The sequence below is a fragment of the Musa acuminata genome, chromosome BXJ3-5, assembly GCF_036884655.1.
Source record: "Musa acuminata AAA Group cultivar baxijiao chromosome BXJ3-5, Cavendish_Baxijiao_AAA, whole genome shotgun sequence".
NCBI lineage: Eukaryota > Viridiplantae > Streptophyta > Magnoliopsida > Zingiberales > Musaceae > Musa > Musa acuminata.
In genome coordinates this window covers 3,825,301-3,845,676 of record NC_088353.1, presented here as the reverse complement: position 1 = coordinate 3,845,676, position 20,376 = coordinate 3,825,301, and the positions used below count along the sequence as shown (strand labels likewise).

General features: G+C 36.9%; 1 protein-coding gene across 3 annotated transcripts; it reads left to right on the top strand.

Annotated features, from left to right (window-relative positions):
- The first annotated feature begins 754 nt into the window (after positions 1 to 754).
- On the top strand, positions 755 to 20,279 carry LOC135637968 (protein EXECUTER 1, chloroplastic-like). Of its 3 annotated transcripts, none has more exons than XM_065150874.1 (12): positions 755 to 1,323; positions 4,514 to 4,630; positions 4,701 to 4,766; positions 6,559 to 6,665; positions 10,477 to 10,555; positions 10,967 to 11,674; positions 13,966 to 14,089; positions 14,242 to 14,408; positions 17,656 to 17,730; positions 17,808 to 17,900; positions 17,994 to 18,134; positions 19,954 to 20,279. In XM_065150874.1, exons 1-11 carry the CDS (start codon positions 814 to 816, stop codon positions 18,084 to 18,086), a joined length of 2,139 nt encoding a protein of 712 aa, XP_065006946.1. In that variant the 5' UTR covers positions 755 to 813; the 3' UTR covers positions 18,087 to 18,134; positions 19,954 to 20,279. The 3 variants fall into 3 exon arrangements, with proteins under 3 accessions (XP_065006946.1, XP_065006945.1, XP_065006944.1); XM_065150873.1 differs by having other exon boundaries at positions 19,836 to 20,279; XM_065150872.1 differs by having other exon boundaries at positions 19,694 to 20,279.
- The last annotated feature ends 97 nt before the right edge of the window (positions 20,280 to 20,376 follow it).

The following is a 20,376-nucleotide window of genomic DNA, read 5'->3' as shown; positions in this document are numbered from 1 at the left end:
GATCATGCAAACAAAAGTGAGAGTCTAACTTCTGCAGGTGCTATCTGATTCAACTGTGTTTGAATTGACTGAGGCTTATCTATTTTAGCACCAGTTAGATTCTGGCTTATACATTTAATCAACATAATTGTTTTTTTCTTTTAAGAGATCACTAGTCTTTGGTAGTGCATCCTAGTTGGGATGCTTGCAGAAGCTTGCAGAAGTCAGCACAGTGTTGAGTGGCATCCACTGCTTACAGCATCCTGTCATCCGCTGCTTGTGTGGCTTTCCTTAGCTAAATCATCAAACGACTACTGCTATCTGGATGTTGAAGAAGAATCTGTAACTTGTGAGTCTTTGATCGTCCAGTCTTTATCACATTGATCAAATTTGAATCGAAATTGATGATCCAACTATTCTCTTCAGCATTTGGCTTAGTCAAATTTGCCCACAACAGGTAATTCTTTGGCCCATTTAAATTCATCTTTAGTTATTCCTGAATTGAAACTTATACAGGCCGAGTATTGCAATATTGTATGAAAAATAATAAAGAAAATTAAGATGTATTGCTTCCTTCACTACCTTAATATCGTATGAATTAAGAGAAGACTTCTGCCGTTAGGTGCCGGATTCGGGTGTTGGGCTAACGGGTCGGATCTTTATTTCAGGCCACCGTCCAAAGCCCTCCGGTTTCGGGTATTAGGCTAATGGGTCGGATTTTACACCGCTCGTTGCAGCAATTAATAGCAGACGTCTGGTGGACAGCGTTAAGAGAGACTTTCCGTCCTCTCGAACGCTGCTCAACCTAATCCCTTCGCCTCTCCACGACGTAGAATGGCTTCGATCCGTTCTCCCTGCCTCCAGCCTTCGTCGACCTCCGCCCGCGCCGACCCTAATGCCGCTAAATTCCCTACCAAAACACCGAGTTGGCTCTCGAGCCCCCCTCGGCGCGCCCTTCCCCGACTCAAGAAGGCCCCTGCCGGCGGTTCTAGGGCTCTCCCGGACCATTTCCTCTGCCGCTGCCGGAAGAACCATTCATCGGATGAGCAGGAAGAAGGTTCCTCCCAGAACGATTGTTCCGCCCATGAAAGCTGGGATTCTCTGGTCCGGGACGTCGTTAGTGGCGCCGCCAAGAGGTGGGGTGACTTTTTGACCGCGTGCCGAAATTCTTGGTCAAGGAATGGGTCGTCGGCTGATGCCTCGGCAGCGGGGAAGGGTCAGGGTAAGGAGGAGAAGGTTATGGAGGAGGAGAATGGGGTGGATGGAGGGGATTGGGATTGGGAGAGGTGGCAGCGGCATTTTACGGAAATCGAGGAGCAGGAGAGGCTTCTCTCCATCTTAAAGGTAAAATCTCCTCTTTTGAAGTTGTCCTTTTAAGGGTAGTACCAAAGTCGACTAATCTACCTATTGCTGGATTCATTTCATGGGAAGAATTACTTCTTCTGGAGCTCAGGTGGATACTTGTGATGGAAGTTGAACCACAGCAGGGTTTTCTGTACCAATGCATACCGACTGGTACCGGTCCTATCATGGTCCGATAGGATACCGGTACACCGACCACTATCTATCGAGCAGTACCGGTCACTTGACCCGTATCGGGCGATACGGGTTTGTACTGATCGATAACAATCGGTACGCTCGGATTTCGACCGTTATCGACTTGTATTGGTCGATAACGATCGGATTTCGATCGTTGCCAATCAAGATATGAGATTGCCCTATTTCAAACAGTCAATTTGATTGTTTGAAGCTTAAAAAAGGGTTTTTAAATCCTTTTCTCCCTCTCTTTCAACTCATTTCACTCTCTCAATTTCTTAAACTCTCTTAAACTCTTTTTTGCTTACATCTCTCTCTTATTTTCACCCTCCTAAACTCAACAAAGCTACGATTTATGCATTGGATCAAATTTTAGGATGCTAATTTGGGAGGATTAAGAGAAAAAACACTCTAATCCAGAGGTATGTATTCTCTTTCTATATTTTTATTGATTTATGAGATGATTAAGCCTATTCTATGTGGTATATGATTTAGTGTATAATATGTTGTTTGATATGTTTTTGATGATAGAATAATGTTAATTAGATAGTAATTAAGGTCTTTAATGTTGTGATTAGTGTGTTTAATATTGATTTTTTTTCGAAATTAGACACTTAATAGGTCAAATCTTTATATTTGATGCATATTAAGGATTGGATCATATGTTTGGGATAGTATAATAGGTTTAATCAAGTTTTAATTAAGTTTCTTAATGATGTGATTAGTGAATTTAACGATGATTTAATCAAAATTTGATCAATATTGGATCAATTTATATTATTTTTACTAAAATTATACTAAATTTATATTTATTTCTAACTTAAAAACCTTAATCTAACTTTTTTTTTCTATTTTTCAAATATTTTTGAAGGTTGTTTTTGATAATTTTGAGCGTATCGATGTACCATCGATACGTCTCGGTACGTACCATACTTAGCAAGGGTCAGTACATTGGTACGGACTGAAATTGTAATCCTTGAGCCACAGTCTTATATTGCTTGAGTTTCTTTGACTTTGTTCTCTTACTTAAAAAATGGGCATTCGGTTGCATGAGTCTTACTGATGTTGGGTCTGAAAGTCAACGTATGCAGCCTTGCCTCTGCAAGAGGAGACACTATTTTTGTGACTCAAATTTGGTCTCTGCCACAAAAGCAACCTTATGACCCCATCATGTGAATCTTAAATTTTTCTCCTTGTGATGCAGTGAAATTTTTTTGTCCTAGTTATATATGCGGTTGCAACTTGGATTATTTTCAGCAAACTGCTACTCTTTTTACCATCTTAAAGTGAGTCTGCTACTATTTTTACCATTTTAAAGTAAGGGAGAAACTCGGGAACCTTTCTCCAAAAGGGCCTTGAGCCTGGTGAGGCAGTAATCACCCACTTTGGAGTAGCCTCAGTTTTCTTAAAAAAGAGATTTGGTGGTTTAATGGCAATTGGCACATCCATTTGATTACTCTAATCTGCTATTGTTTCATTGAAAAAATTGAAGAATTTGACATTTGATGTGAAGCACATTGTAAATTGCCAATGTGGCAAGCATATGGTTTGGTTGTTCAGTGGAATGACAGCAGTGCATCTGAAGCTTGCATAATAACTGCTTTAGGATAATGTTATAAAATCATGTCTTGGTTGTTATAATTGCCTTATTAGAGGGTGAGTGTTGGTGCAACTTTGTAACCTTGGTTACAAAGTTCCGCGTCATGGAAACACATTCTTTACCTGCAAAGGTAAGAGTACCCTCCTAGATCCCATCTTGGCAGAAGCCTTTTGCACTGGGACTACTTTATTTATTCATTATTACCTGGTTGTTGCTATATAGTACCATACTATGTTTGTGTTTGGGGCTTATTGATGAAAATACTATTACATTTAACAAAGTAGGAGCTAGATAACTTTAAAATGTTGATGTTAAAACCAATAATTTCACTTGTTTCTGTATACCATTTGCACCATCATGAAGCAGATGTACTTGTAGGAATTCTATTATTAAGTTATTATTAGCTATTATGATCAATTTGACATTTATATTTCTATATCTCTCAAATTATGGTGCTGGTTCTTTCTTCTACCATGAATCACACAGTTTTGCTGGTTTGATTTTTGTCTAATAATTTTTTGGTTGAAAATTGTTTACATCATGGAGAAGATGATGTATTTGACATTCGTAAGAATCTTATTGTAAAGAAATATTTCTGTTGTTTGACCAGTTTAACAATTTTATGTCTAAATCTCCCATAATATGGAGCTAGTTCCTTTTTAACTATATATTCCATACTTGTTTGGTTGGTTTAAGTGTTGTCAACAGTAGTTTCTTGGTTGGAAGTGCTTTATCCACTCATGATCACATGCCACAGAATGATTGAACCTACAATGCATATAAACCCAGCATATGTAGTTGCATTGGTTACCTTTTAGGTGTTGATGTGTTTCAAATCACCCTTGACAACAGGATAAGGATACTTTATGATGAAAGGTTATTTGGTGCAGACAAGAATGCTTACAGTGTCCCTGCTTTTTCTGCATATTTATTAGTTTGTTGCCCTTGATTAAAGCTGATAATTGTCATTAAACTCAGTTATGCATGATACATCCCAGTTGCTACTTCTTTATTTGTACTTACTTGATAGATAGGGAATATTCTGATGTAATCAGTAGTTTAGAATTGCATTAGTTGTTAGTCTGACATTCAAACTGGGAATCTTAAGATGAGAGCTACAAGGTAGTATATATCTCCCGCCTCATTACTGCGATCTTCAAATTATGGGATATTCAGATCTTGCAATAATATTAAGGTCCATATTCAAACTTTTGTGAAAATATTATTTTGTTGGTTTTAGTCTCTGCAGATGTTTTTTTTTTAACTTCTAACTATGTTGTCGACAACTTTACAAAACATAATGTCTTTTTGCTTAATGAAGTTTGTTTGAATCTTTTTGAGCATGATATGGTTGGAATTATTCTAATAGTTCCATTCCCTATGATGGTTTTGTTTCAGTCACAGTTAAATGATGCTATTGCTAAAGAGGAGTATGAAGATGCTGTAAAGCTGAAGTTGGCTATTGCTGGTGCTACAGAAAATGATATTGTTGGGACAGCAATATCCACTATGAATGTAAGATATTTGTCTTGTGTGTTTATCATGTTTAAGCTTATTTTTTTTCTTAATAGTGTTGTTGCTGCAGAGAGCTATAGAGGAAGAGAATTACAATGGTGCAGCTCACATTCGTGACCATGCTGGGGCAGGACTGGTCGGTTAACTTGTATACATTTCTTTTAAATTCTTAAATATCTATTACTTCAGCAATTGATTTAGTGATGAAGCTTTGTCCAATTATTGTTACAAAGGTAGTAAATATGTTTTGTCATCAAGTCTGATTAGACAATGTGTCGTCAATCTATGCAATTTTTTTACTGTCATTTCTGATAATATGCAAGTAACAGTCTATAAATTGGTCCAGCACTCAGATGAGGTTGACTACAAAAAGGGCCAAACACACATCTCTTAAACTGCTGTTCAGTGCCTGTGCTGTCTCTTTGGTTTACTTGCAGTTTTATTTCAGGTTTTCTTTGACTTCGGGAGTTACATTGTGCAACAAATGGTGATAGTGGGAGTATTCTTGGATTGAATAAGCTGTCCAAAATAATAATTATGGTTGCTTTTTCTAGTGGATGACATGTCTCTTTTGAAGTTTCTGACTGAACTCAAAGTCAATCGGAATTGTCCAGATGGCATATTTGACAAGAATTTAGATAAGTCTATCCCATGGCACATGGCCGGTCAAGTTATAAAGAAAGATTTAGTGCTTGAAGAATCTAAGTGAATGGTTAATGTTTGGTGACTTGACTAGTAACAGTTTGTGCAATCTAGTACCTTTATTAGTGAGAGAATAATAAGGTTAACTATTGTATGTTTATGTAGGTTTTGCCTTTGGTAATAATCAAATTATCTACGAATTTTTCATTAGAAGGATCTTCTTAATATGTGTTTTTTCAATTTAAGATGGAGCCCCTCAAGATCTTCCAAAGAAAGATTGCCACTAATGTGTCAAACTTAATGAGCATAAAGGAGTGTCCAAGCATGAGCCTGAGAAATTTACAATCATATCTTTCTATTATGCTTCCAATGCCCAAGTCCTATACACTAAGTTGAAATATAAATACTCTAGATTTCTCTACTTTATACATAAGAAATAAAAAAAATAGCATTTGAGACTGTGCTACAATTTCTGAGTTGTATTGCTGCAGTACTGCCCTCTCCTCACCTGTTCGGAATAAGGAAGGCAGTCCTATGTTAGACTGTCATTCTCCTTGCCATTTCTGGATGATTTAGGAGTCTTAGAAGTCTGCCAATCTATTTAGGATGCTGTAACACTGCTTTAATTCACTTGGATATTGGTTTAAGGAGCCTTCACTGGTCGTTTGAAGTCTTTCTGAAGTTTTCTCTATAGTCTTCAGCTTCTCTAGACAAGGATTGATTCAAGTGTTGAAAAAGCTGCCATACCATCACCTAAGTCCTCCATGGTGGTCGATGGCACTGGAAATGAGACTGACATTTTATATTTTCCCAAAAAATAGGATGAACAGCCCTATACTGGCTAGGCTCACGTTGGCCATTGCCTGAGCCCAGTTCAAGGTTGAATAGCTTCGCAACATATTCTTGCTGGTAAAGTCCATTTAATTTAATTTAATGATGTTTAACTTTTGCATATCAATTGAAGATGATTTAGTTAAGAAATTTTTTTGATGATTTGAAAAGGCTTGTTGGCAAAGTATTTGCTTTGTGGTGATTGTTTTAACAATTATATGTAAAAAATATTGTATATTGTCTTTGAACTTGTCAGACCACTAGCACTGATGTTCATTTGGCTTAGTGTATGATGCTGATTGGAAGGGAGTTATTTTGATTTTTTTGGGGGTTACAAAAGTGGCTTTTGTATTTTAAGAAAGTTTTCTGATATCCTAGTGATAAGTAACAATGGTTTCTTTTCCCACTTTGTACTTTTGCTTCAGTGAAATTGATGTGTTTGGGAAGACATGCAGGTTGGCTGGTGGTCAGGTTTTTCAGAAGATGGTGCTGATCCATATGGTCGAATTATACATATAAGTGCTGAGTATGGAAGATATGTTGCAAGAAGTTACAGCCCCAGGTGTATTACTTGCTTCCATATTTGTTTAGTTCCCTGACTCGTGAATTGATGACTACATTTGTGCTTCTTTTGTTATGGGTGCATTAGTTATTATTGGTTTAATTAAATTTTTGTATGACAATTAAAACTTGTAAAATTGCAACTATAGAAAAATAGATCATGGATGACACTTGTGTTTGTAAGGATCAAATAGTCATGTGGAGTGGAAGTATTTTTTATATATATTAAATTTGAAATACATGCAACAATAAATAACAACTACTAGATAGATCTTTTCCTGCCATTTGAATTTGGGATGGTGAGGAACTAAGTGGAAATTGGGATAGAAGGGAAGATTACAAGCTCACTGCGCAAGTAACACACCTAAGGAAAACACCCAAGAGATACAAATATTAACACCGAAGAGTCTAATTAGGGATATAGGACCTAAGAACTCACCACTTCGGGGAATCCACCGAAGAGATACAACTCTGAATCTAATGGACAAAGACCTCTCAAGAAACTATTCTTTCATTCAAAATCAGGGCTTGTCATACCGAGCTGTATTGCAAAGTATGAGCGATTTGTATCGGTTCGATAGGGGATCGGTATACGGACAGCCCTATACCAAGCGGTACCATTATATAATCTTGTATTGGGCGATATGGGGTTTGTACCGATCGGTAACAATCCAAATATAATCGTTACTGACTTGTATTGGTCGGATTTCGATCGTTATCGATCAAGGGCTTATATTGCCTTATTTCAAATGATCAATTTGATCGTTTGAACTATAAGAAAGGGTTTTTAAACCATTTCCTCCCACCTCTTTCAACCCATTTTACTCTCTCAATCTCTTCAACTCATTTCACTCGCCTAGTGTGTAAAGGCAAAGGGAAAGACACTAGCATCAACCGCACTGTTGAAAAGAATCGAGTTGGGCGATGAGACACCTTAATCACATTCAACAACCCTCTCAGTCCAGAGACATGGCAGCAATGTGATTTGTAGTGCTTCGACTAATGATGTTGGCGACGTTGGGTAGTCGATGGTTCCATCTATACAATTTGAGGGTAATGCATGGGCCGAGGAGCAGTATTTTACACATGCCACCCAAGATTCAGATCATGGGGCTCGACGAGGTACTGGTTAAGTTTATATACAAAAGGGGAATGAGAAAGCAATGGATGCTTTTGAGTAGATGCGATAGAATCTACATAACGTAGACATAGAGCCAAGCTAATCGTATTCAGAGATGTCGTATTATGGAGAATCTTACGGCCAACAATAGTACGATGATAGTTGGTCATACTTTTTCGAGCAGTAGTACGATGATGATTATATGATATGGAGCAATAGATTAGTAGCGAAATTAAAAATTCTGACATTCTCCATGCTCCATGCCAATACATGTCACAATTGTCCTTGTCTCAGAAGCCGCCTCGGGCACATGTGGTTCACGACCATCAAACTACGACCATCATCGTATTGATGCACCAATGACATACGATGTATCGGTATATTATGTCATAAGATCAATTTCAGGATTGGGTTCGACAAGCATATCAAATTAATATGCAAATACATAGGATCAAGGATCCCAATCCACCACTTGTGGATGGTAGAACCAGGTATATCCATTGATTGATTACTTGATTCATTTGAATCTTAAAATTTAAGTTGTTTAAAAAAATCTAACAATTCAAATCATTTCTTTATAGATAATTTAATACTAATTGAAGGACAGTTCAGAATGTATCATAAAATTACTTCTCAAAGCTCAAAAAAGATATATCACTATTCTTTCCTAATTTAGATTATTTTTTGCTAAAATTATATTAAATTTATATATATTTCCAACTTAACAAGCCTAATCTAACTTTTTTCTATTTTTAGGTATTTTTAATCTAATTTCGGTAATTTTACCATGCCATCGGTAATCTAACTTTGATATGCCTCAGTACATACCATGCCGATCGATACATCGGTACAGATCAGTAAGGCTTACCTTGTTCAAAATCACTCTATGCCTTCAAGACTTTCGAGATATGGTCTTTATAGTGGTAGGCTTGGAACAACCCTCCAAGAATGAGTGATTGATTCTTTGCCATTTTTAGATCAAAATAAATAAAGAAATAATTAACTACTTATAGAATAACTAAAAGTCATCTAGGAACTCACTCCTAAAATAAGACGAACTTTTACCACCATAACCTTTGTTGAGAGAACTGAATATAATTTTCTTAAGAAAACATATGAAAACTGAATATAATTTTCTTAAGAAAATTGAATTCTGTAAAATGCTTCGAATAACTAACTTAATAAGCTTTGTAAAGATGTATAATTTATCTCATGAACATCTCAGAATTCATCAAGGAATCAATGTGAAATGAGTATTAAAATTCTAATTTATTGAAAAACTAAAAGATCAGTGTGATTTGATTTCTCTTGATCGAGTGTATGGAGACTCACATTTAGCTTTGTTGAGGGCAGTATCAGTACTTGTATAATACATACAACTGAGCATATTTTGATGGTACTTAGGTTCTTGAAGGATACTGATGGACCAAGCTTATGCACCTCTTTCTACCGAGTTCAAGCTACTCTTCCTTAGCTGTTATTTTGTATTATCGCTGACTGGATGTTAAGAACATTTTTTATGTTAAAAACCAAGGTTCTAAAAGTTGGCATACTGCCTGATATTTAATGGTACAATGGGGGCCCGGCATGTGAAATAGGAAATTTTGCCTGAGGCATCCATCTCTCCTGTTGCTGCCATGGGCATCCCTCACATCACTGCTGCTGGTGTCTTCTCCTCATGTCACTGCCATCAGCACCTCGTCCTCACGTCACCACAGCCAACGCCTCTTTCTCCCCTCAATGCTGGTGCTTCCTCAGGTCACTGCTGGTGCCTTCTAATTTCTATGCATGGTGCCCTCTCCTCCTCCTCATCATCTTCTTCCTTTTCTCTTCTCAGCCTATTTCTTTTTGGTTTGGACAGTACGGACCCACACCGAGTGTTGATATGGTGATCTTTTGTCAGTATTGTATGGTCCGACCATCTGTTAGTATCAGCATCTGGCTGGGATTTAAAACTTTGGTTACAATAATATAAATGCAAGAAAAACATCAGCCAAGTCTGCCTTGTGAATTGAAGAAAAACTGAAAACCATTTAATGAAATTATTTGAGGAAATTGGGTTTTCCCTCTTAAAACAGGGAAGCTGGCATGGAGCATGACAGTTCAGATCCTCGTGCTAACAAAAATTTTCTAGGGGAAATGGCTCCATAACTTTCCAAGCATTTTCAACTTCTCGTAAATGATCTAAATATGGTCCTTCTTTAACATTAGGAGCTAGTTACACTCAAGGTTCGTCATATCATGGCATACCGCTTGGTACAGGTGGTACGTACTAGTTTGACATGAGACCGGTATGGGTGGTACATCACTACGCCCCTTGTACCATGTCGGTATGCTCAGTACAGCTCGGTACATATTATACCAACAGTTGGTTAGTACACCGGTATAGACCAGTAAGGCGAACCATGGTTACATTGTCCCAGAATTTGTTAGCTTGGCTATCTGAGCCGCATTAACATGAGTATTTTAAGTTCAATTAAGTTTTCATTATGGCAAGGCAGCTGTTTGTTGAGCCTTGAGAGCTTTGCTTGTTCCTCCAACAAGATTCAGTACCTTATTTTCGCACCTAATATGACTTGTTAATTTAATGATCAAGTAAATATGTTATACCTTTTAAATATTGCCTATATATCGGTATCTCCAATATTATTTGTTAATTTTAAGTATTTGTTCCTTCATTTTTATCTTGCAGACAGCTAGCCAGTGGTAGACCAGGTTTTCCTCTATTTGAAGTTTTTTTCACCAGGACCAATGGAGGATACAAGCAACAGGTGCATTACAAAATCTTTACTTTTAACTTGTGCAAGAACAATCAATTTTGTTATTCATGCAAGAGGGGATAAACTTCTAGCTGAAACAATTCAAAACAACATTATATTGAGTGCATATTGCGATAAAGTTCATCTATCCTTTTTGTTCAGGTGGAGTATTATATAATTCAGCTCTCCTCCCTCCCTCACCCTTTCTTTCTCTGGCCAAGTCAATGTTAAGTGATCTTTTATGCGAAACTAAACAGCACATTAGATCTTTGTCAGAATATAGAATATTTCTAAGTCTTTTCATATCAGTAAGAGTTTGTCAAGTTTCTGGTTATGTATCTTTTCTTCTTTAATCATATTTAGATTCATAGTTTCTTGTTTGTTGTCCCTTTGCTGGCTGAAAGATGACGCATGCTTTTTCAGGTGGCATATTTGAAACAGAATGAAAATTCTGGAGACTTGACAAAGAAATTCGAGAAAAAATCAGGTCTTAGCAACTTAAACTCATCTGACAGTTCGAAAGGAGAAAACACTTTACATGCTGAAGATGTAAAGACAATTGAAGGAAAGGATGATGATACAAATGTCACTGATGGAATTACTACTATACAAAACATTTTACGAGATTTAATACCTGGTGTCAAGGTCAGGGTCTTAAAGCTGGTGTCACCTGGGAAAGTAGACAGAGATCTAATTGCCAAAGTTGTTGAACAAATTATGGAGGAAGAGGAAGAAAGTAGTGAGGAAGATGGTAGTGATGAAGAGCTAGAAAGTCTAGAGTCAGATGACTTTGGTGCCGAGCATGACATTGAAGACATTGAAATGGATTCTGGAGATTCTACTAGTAAACGTGAAGGGAAAAGTGAGGTATCACTGAAAGTTGTAATCAGTGGTCTAACACCAAAGCTGTCTGCTGATGTACCACCCACAAATTTAGTTCGTGTTCCAGCAAGGCTAGAGAAAAGAGATCACATGTCCTTTTCAATCATTTTAGAGCAAGATGTTATGAGAAGTGGAATTGATGAAAAAAGACAGACTCTAAAGAGAAAAGCCTTTGCTCGGCAGAGTGCTGATCTTCTTTCGTCTGAACTTGCTAAGGTGATCCCTAACACAGAGAAGATACATTTGAAGGTTAGCATATATCTTTTTCCTCCTTTCCTGTGTACTCAGAAACAGTTATTTCAACAACTTTACAGATTAAATGCTATAGAATTCACTCTGGACATGTTTTTCTTGTAAATTAGATTTAATTAATAATTTTTTTGTTTATGTTGCTGTAATTGTATTAACGATCATGCATCACCTAATATACCAACAAGAAAGCTATGTAATTTGTGGTTCTACTGCCTGTATATCTCTTTATAGTTTCTGTAGTTCTATAAGCAACTTGATCTGTCTAAAACTCTATAGCCTTTTTCTGTGACCAAGATATCATGATTTATTTTGAAATGCACCAGCACTTGAAATTTATTAGTGTTTATTGGAATATGGAAATCAACTTGGTGTGGCTTGGCACTATGGAAGGTCACTATGTGATTTTGTCGTCCAGTACATCAGGTCATGGAAACGTCTTATGGTTGCATTGGCTGGAACCTCATGCATTGAACCTTGCTTATAGTCGCAATATTAAAATTAACTTGATGGACTTACTAATAATTTTTGTAAGGTCTCTAGTTTGGTTTTGGAATAGGGCTCTTTGTGGTTGGTGTATGAAATTCAATCTCAAACTAAAATTGCACATATATATACATATACACATACATATATACACATACATATATATATATATATATATATATATATATATATATATATATATATATATATATATATATATATATATATTCCTCTTTTGAAAACATTATTTTTATTTTAGGTTTTTTTTAAAATATACATTCTTAACTCAAATTAGCTATTGTTAGCTTCGTTTAGCTGTGTTTAACTTATGTTTTTCTGGATTGATGCTAATTGGCTGGTGATATGTGAAGGATTTGGATTTTTGGGGAGAGAGATATATGCCATATCAAAATTTGTACGGCAAATATGCTATTTCAGTATTTCCAAACTTTGAGAGTATAGATATGTAAAAGCCTCCTTTCCTTTATATCAATTTAAGGATTAACAGGAGACCTGGATGACAATTTATGATTTATAATAATCATGTTTCTAAGATGAGAAATTCATGCACTGACTAAAACAGTGTAGTGGGTATGTAGTGGCAGACTGGTAGGATAGCAAGCAATTATTCGCCCAATATGAATCACTTATATAACTTCATACTATGTACTATTAAGAGAAGTCATGTATTATTGCGGAGACCCAGACATTGAATTATTGACATAGAGTCTATGGCAAAAGTTTCTTGTAAGGTTGATATGTTATTCAATATTATCATATCAATTGTGGCATGATCATCGACAATCAATGCAGTGTTAGGGGTCAATAATGTACATTGCAGTTAACCAAGGACCAAGCACCAAATATTCATATTGTCACAACAAAATATTTTTCATAAGGTGGTCTGGATGTGCTATCAAAGAGATATATGATCTTAAATTGTGGCTTTATCATCCACAATCTTACTATATGATCTTAAATATGTGACATATAATACTAGAAACTGCACATTACTGCAACAGAACACAATTTGATCAATGAGAATGAAGCAAGGAGAGTGAATGCTACAGGTAGAGCGCGAGGGAGAAAGAGAGATGTATAAAGAGAGAGAGCACCCAAGTTAGATAGAGCAAGAAGGAACATTATGGATGTCGGAGAGCAATTTGGGCAGTGGGGTAGGTGACCCAATGTCATTTGCTAGCTAAAAAGAGGGTTTTGATATGCTAAGGTAAAGTAGAAGTTAGACCTCTTTGTCTAGATATTGATAAAAAATCTAAAAAATGAATTTTCTTGGGGTTCTTTTAATCTATTGTATGGGTTCAAAAATCTGAGATTAGATTTAATTTGTCTGTTGGAGCATTCTTTAATTAATCTATATAAATATGTTGGTTACAGCACTATTGGGACCCACAATAATGTCTTCTATGGAGTTTGAAGTAATTAAACAGCATTGCCCCTAACACCATAGATTGCTATAGCAGCTGTTATGGACTATCTATAACAATGACAATACTCTTGGACCAGTAGGCACACTATATCATAAAATTTCATTCTTATGAGTAGCCACCAAAATGATGTTCTTTGTTTGTAAAATTGGTTCATATTTGGCTTTTCCAAGGTAATAAGAGACAATGTTGGTCTGGCTGTAACAGACTCCCATCTTTTGCAGCATTTGCTATATCTGATCATATTCTGATGGAATAATGATTTTTGCAGATGGGCATGAAATTAACATCTAATTGATTGTAACTGATATTTTCAACTGTGGAGCTGTTAATCAATCTTATACTCAACTGATGCTGCAGGTACTTAAAGATCTTCAGGAACTACTTAATTACAGTGTCAATAACAGACAGAACTATCATTCTTTACTTGAAGCAACAGTCTTCAGCCATATTGAGATACCTTTGACTTCAGATCCCCTAAGTGGTAGTCTACTTTGCATTAACATCATTCAGTTGTTACATTTAATAGTAAATAATGGGAACTGCAGAATCCTATTTCTTCATGTTGCTTATTTTAATGGGTTTTTGTGATATTCTGACAATTTATATTAAATTACATTCATAATTTTATGGCAGGACTATATATTGGCTCACATGGAATGTACAGCTCTAATGTACTCCATCTAAAGCGCAAGTATGGTCAGTGGCAAGAGGATTATACTCAGGGGAAAATGAATTTAGAATTTTATGAATATGTTGAAGCAATTAAACTGACTGGTGATCCTTCTGTACCAGCTGGTCAGGTAGTTCTGAACTTGTGGCTTTAAGTTCCAGCAGCTGACTATGGAAATGGAAGACTTAAAGAAGTTTAATCTTTGCATAGTTCTGTTAATTCTTTCATGAGTTGAAATCTACAAATCAAGGTTTGCAATTTTCGTATGAACCAACGTACCTAGCCTTGCTCGTTACAGTACATACGGATGCGTATTGAGCGGTATGCCTAAAATAACTGAAAACACTAATACATATTGTATTAGTGTTTTTAGGTATAAATAGCTAAAATAGCTAAAAGGTCGGTAATAGTTGAAATCGATTGCTACCGCTTGATACAGGTCAGTAACGGTCGAAATTTTGGAACGTTACCGCTCGATACAGCCTTCTATCGCTCGTTACGAGGCAAAAAATTTGGTACTGTTCGGTAGCAGGTGATTCACGTCAGTGATTTAAAAAGTGCTAAGCGCCAAAAGGCGCCAAGGTCCAAAAACGCTCGAGACGTTAAGCGCTCGCCCAAGCGCTCGCTCGAGCGAAGTGAGACGCTAAAATATAAAAATATATAATATAATTAATAAATATAATTATTTAAAATTTTAAATAAAAATATGCTATTAAATTAATCTAATAAATATAAATACTATTACTAGTATATAGTTAACAGTATACAGTATACTGTTAATTGTATACTATCGAAAGAGGAGAAGAGTGTAAGGGAAGAGTCGGAAGACCGAGGGTGTTGACTGAGAAGAGCGAGAGCGGTAGCTGTGAGCGACGACAGTGGCAGCGGCAGCGGCAGCAGCAGCGACAGTGGCAACAGTAGCAGCGGCAGCAGTAGCGGGAGCGGAAGCGGCGAGCGGAGACAGCGACAACGGTAGCAGCGGGAGTGGCGACAGTGGGAGCGACAGCGGTAGCAACGAGCAGCGATGGCAGTAGCGTGAACGGCGAGCAGGGTTAAGGTTGGGGAAGTCACGCTGATATTGGTGTTTTAGTTGGTTCGATCGAACCAACTAAAGCACCGGAGACTGAACCAGACCTCAAACGCTAGTTCGGTCGCCTAGTTTAACCCAGACGCTCGCCCGAAGCGCCCAGCGCCTCTTTGAAGCACGCCGCCTGGAAATGAAGCGAGGCGCTCGGGCCTCGCCTCGCCCGAGCACCTAGGCGAGCGCCCGAGCGCCTTTTTAAATCACTGATCCACGTGCAAAGAGGCTCTCGGACCGATATGTACCACCCATAGCGGGCGGTACACATCGAAATTAAAAACCATGCTGCAAATTCACCTTATTTATGCCAGGTTTCTTCTAGACGTTAATACAGCTACCTCAATTGTTGTTTACAGATTTCCAAAATTCATGTTACTATTTAATAGTTATCAATATATTTTTTAGTATTTAAACATATTTTTGTGCTCAATCATCACAAAAAACTTTGGTACTCCTAGTGCATGGACATGAGAAATTAATATGGATGCTTGTTGAAGTATCTGACGAGGCAAGGAGACAATGTAGATAAGAAAAGTAATTACAAAAAAAACCAAGATATACATATATTTTAGTGTTAGAGAAGTAAAGTGGTGATTTTAAGTTTATAAGAAGCCTTAAGAGTTATAAAAGATCCACTTCCTATATTGCCATGTTATTTTATATTCGAATAGTCTAGTTAAAGAGTCTGATAAGTGTCTGATTCGCTAACACTTTTTGTGCGTAAAGGCATGAAAGCCCATGAAACACTACCTACTTCAGACCTTGCTGAAGCAGAACTATAATAACCTTCCATTGTGACAATTTGTTGTACACAAGTTTTAAGGTTGTAAATTTAAAGCTTTGCTAGAAAGGTATTGACTGAACATGACCCTTTGCCTGGCTGATGTGGACCAAAAATTGGCCAGGCCTTAGTGTAAATTTGATGCCATATAATAGTTACCAGTAGCATGGCCAAAAATTGAACTCTTGTATAAGTTTCTTGAACATAGCTTATTTGTGTAAATGTTGATATTGGCAGTTATGAAGGATATTCATTTATATAAGAATGAAATAACATCACATTGTTGCTAAGACCTTCCTATGTAGTAGTTGGTTTGTCCTTCCGAACTATGAGTTGGATTCTATCATAAGGTGGTAACAAAATGATCTTAGGAATTAGGATAAATAAAAAGTGTGTGAGCATCCTTGGTAGTCAATTATATATGCTGATTTTATGAAGAGTGCATAAATATTGACCAATTACATGATCAACTTCAAATGAAGTCTATGACTCTATGTAACCATTGTTAAACTGGGTTTTCATGCAGTTAATGTTGCCTAATTTATGGTTTTTATTCTCATGTACCAGTTATGACTGTTAAATCAATTTAATCCTCAACTTTGGAGCTGTGTCGGGTTATATATCAATCGATGGCTGGTGAATCATGACTGACTGTTTGGGTGTGGGGTGATACAATTTGATAGAGAACATAGTCGTGACTGATTTTGGCTTTTGAGAAATGAAATCAAGGATTGATTTATGGCTCCTCATGAAGAATCCTTTGCTTACTTTATGTATCCGTTGGGTGTTAGATGGTTTGACATAGGGTTTTGAATACTGATTCGAATCAGCATACCGATATATATTGTCGATACACTAGGGTGTACTAATGGTACATCCTAAAACCTTAAAAATACCTTCGTCTATCACGCCAGGGTATACCGATCGGTATGCCTTGGTAACGATCGAAATCTGGGGTGGTACCGATCGTTATGCCTCGGTACTGATCAAAACATTGGTACTTTCTAGTGGAGGACGGTCCGCGTTCCAGTATCCTCTCGGACCGGTACATACCGCTCGTCCCGGACAGTACATATCGAAATTGAGAACCCTGGTTTGACATGAGAATACATGGTATTGATTTAATTTAGAACTTTACCAAATGGAATTTGGTAGACCAGTGGAAAAGATTTAGAAGGATTTGTTGAGTGCAAAATAGGAGGTATAGAGAAGATATGTGATAAGAGCATGCAGTATATTGTCGATCTAGAGATTGAATCTTGGCAGATAAATGCAAGGATCATATATCATCTGCTGCATGTTATTGGAATGAACTATGAAGGTGACAGGCCAACAAGTGGCAAGTGAAAACCATTTGTCGGTGCATTCCCCCTTGTGAATTGGGTTGCTTGCCTCTCCCCCAGTCTTCTTTTGGTTTTGGCTTTGATTTAACTGTAATTGGCACTTTGTACTTGTTACTGGTTCTGGAATCAATGGAGGCGTTAAGTTGCTACTGTATGTCCGTGGATTCAACAGGTTGCTTTCCGTGCAAAGGTTGGCAAGCAAAATCAGCTTCCTCATAAGGGCATTATCCCTGAAGAATTTGGAGTGGTACATTTCTAATATATATTTTTCAATCCTTGACCGCTTAATCATTCAGATAGGACTGAGTTTTATTTGCAAATCAGATTGCTAGATATAAGGGACAAGGGAGGCTCGCTGATCCTGGGTTTCGGAATCCTCGATGGGTTGATGGTGAGCTTGTGATTTTTGATGGAAAGGTATTGATTTGTCTATCGAGATACTGGTTTGATATTCATTATTTAACACTTTGTGAATGTTTTGAAATTATTATTATTGTTATTATTTGGCAGTACATTAGAGGGGGGCCCGTTATTGGTTTTGTGTACTGGGCACCAGAGTCTCACTTCTTGTTATTCTTCAATCGATTGAAGCTACCAGCTTAGGTTGTTGCTATACAAGATGCTATCATTTTGCTCATTCTGGATGCAAAGGTAACTTGCACCCTGCTTATGGTCCTAAGTTTTTGAGATATTAGGAATAGTTTATTATTTATCAAAAAATGGTGTTTTGCTGTTTTTAAATGTTGGCTATGGAGAATCCAAATATTGGCACAGCAGTCTTATTCTTGTGGAAATTAATTGAAAATCAATTATGTTTTGAGTCTAGCTTCTGTTTTGTTAAATGGTTTTATTCAGTTACTTGATGTGCATATGATTTAATAATTACTTTAATAAACATTATGGGAAAACTTGATGCTCAAAAGTAGGCAGCTGTCTGAAATTTCATTTATATACTAGTGTCAGTCAATTAAGTTACCTTTAGGAAAATATATAAATAACAGTAAGGGTGAAAGTATGATGAAATACTCCAACCAGAGTACTTTATTTTATTCAAATGAAGTCGGGATATGGTCATGGAAATATTGATCTATATTTGTCACCCTCCATGTATCCAAATTTTGCTACTTGCAAAAACTGATGTGGATGTGGCTTTGGTCGATTCCTATCATTGATAACCAAACATCCAAATGCTTGTCACAGTTTAATGAAAAATAACGGTGAAGAGTTAATAAAGAAAATTACAATTATATATTTGTTATGAAAGTAAACATTAATCAATTATTATATATGCAACATATAAAAAAAAACTCCTCGCTATGGCCCTGGTGCCCATTTAATCACCAGACAGGTGAAGCATTGGATTAAGGGGTTCTTTCTCTGAGATCACAGTCATGGTCCCATGATTTTCCTCTATTCCCTCAAGAGACTAGGAGCAACCTTTTCTCCATTTCCCTTTTTATCTACACCTTGCTCTCTATCTCCCTTTTTATTCATACCTTTTTATCTACACATGACAATATCAACATGTCCACCACTTTAGTTACAGATTTTGTCCGGCTGTCTCTCCTTTTCCCTCCCCTCCTATGATTGCGATCCATGGCTCTGCCTCATATTTTTTTATTTTCTTTTTTCTTAAGGTTAACAAATTGGTTGGAATCAGCCAATGAGTCCAGCTGAGTCCCAACCAACTTCTGGTGATAAGGACAAGGAATTGTGCAAGATCAGTCACTTGGCCCATGAATATAGATCTGGAAAACCTGTTTTGTAACCAGTCAGTATGGAAAACTGTGAGCGAGCTAGGAATATTCTGTAACACTGAGGGGGCAATGGTCCTTCTTTCATATCGTAGCAAGATAATACAAAATAAACAGTTTTCTACACATGATATGAAACTTCACAATTATCTTTGTTTCTAAATAATCTAGATTTCTTAGGATTGTATTATGCCTATAACCTTGCGGGCATTGCAGAATTTTCATTTTACTTTCGCTAGAGCATCTGGCATATGGGTAATGTCAACAGTCGTCCACGTCTGTTTTTGCTTATTTAAGAGAAAAAGGCAACCTACAAGTTTTTGTTTCTGATCTTTATGCACTGTCAATGATGATCAATCATGTAAACTGTTTTGGGTGATTTTGAGTTTCTCGTTAATGTTTTCTGGAATATACTGTGTCGGTTGAAATAAACTATTTTTGTCATCTATGCTTCAGAAATTCAAGTTGTCAAGGCCTTGTTGGGGTTTGAAGTGCAACATATGTTTGTTGGTCTTTTAGTTTTCCTTATCACACTCTACTCACTTGCTAGACTATGAATTTGGAGTAGACTGATGATTAGTTGGTGATCGACATGCAGTGACTACTGCATCAGTAAATTTTTGCATTTTGCTCCTTCAATGGAGTCATTCTCACTTGGTTGTGCAATCACATGAACTGTGCTGCATCTGATCAACACACTACACGGCAAACACCAGGGTACGTTGCAGGATATGTAGACTTGGAGCACCTTCAACAGGATGACCAGATATAGAAGTGTGCACGACGACAACAATTTTCTCTGCTTCCATACTTGACTGATGGATTTCAGTTTTGTGCTATTTGCCAAACCCATAGTATTAGTCCAAGTGTATAGAGCTGGCAAATAATTCAACTGTTTGGTAAAGTTAACTAAACATTTTGCAACCTTTTCTTGACCGAATGTTAATATCTTATTATCTTGTATTTAACCTCAAAGATTTACCAGCTGAGTATGATTATGATTCAATAAGAGAATTATTGAGTAATGTTTCTAAAAATGACACGCACGGCACTGTGTGAATGCTCTGTTGTTAATGTTCAAGCTCTTCTTTTTCTTTTCTTTGATCGGTCTGGATCAACAAGGAATTCCCTAGCTGTTT

Excerpts from the sequence above, each read along its gene's own strand:
- LOC135637968 (XM_065150874.1), top strand. The coding sequence starts at position 814 with ATGGCTTCGATCCGTTCTCCCTGCCTCCAGCCTTCGTCGACCTCCGCC. Across the intron at positions 1,324-4,513 it reads GGCTTCTCTCCATCTTAAAG|TCACAGTTAAATGATGCTAT; the intron begins GTAAAATCTCCT and ends GTTTTGTTTCAG. Across the intron at positions 17,731-17,807 it reads TCCCTGAAGAATTTGGAGTG|ATTGCTAGATATAAGGGACA; the intron begins GTACATTTCTAA and ends TTTGCAAATCAG.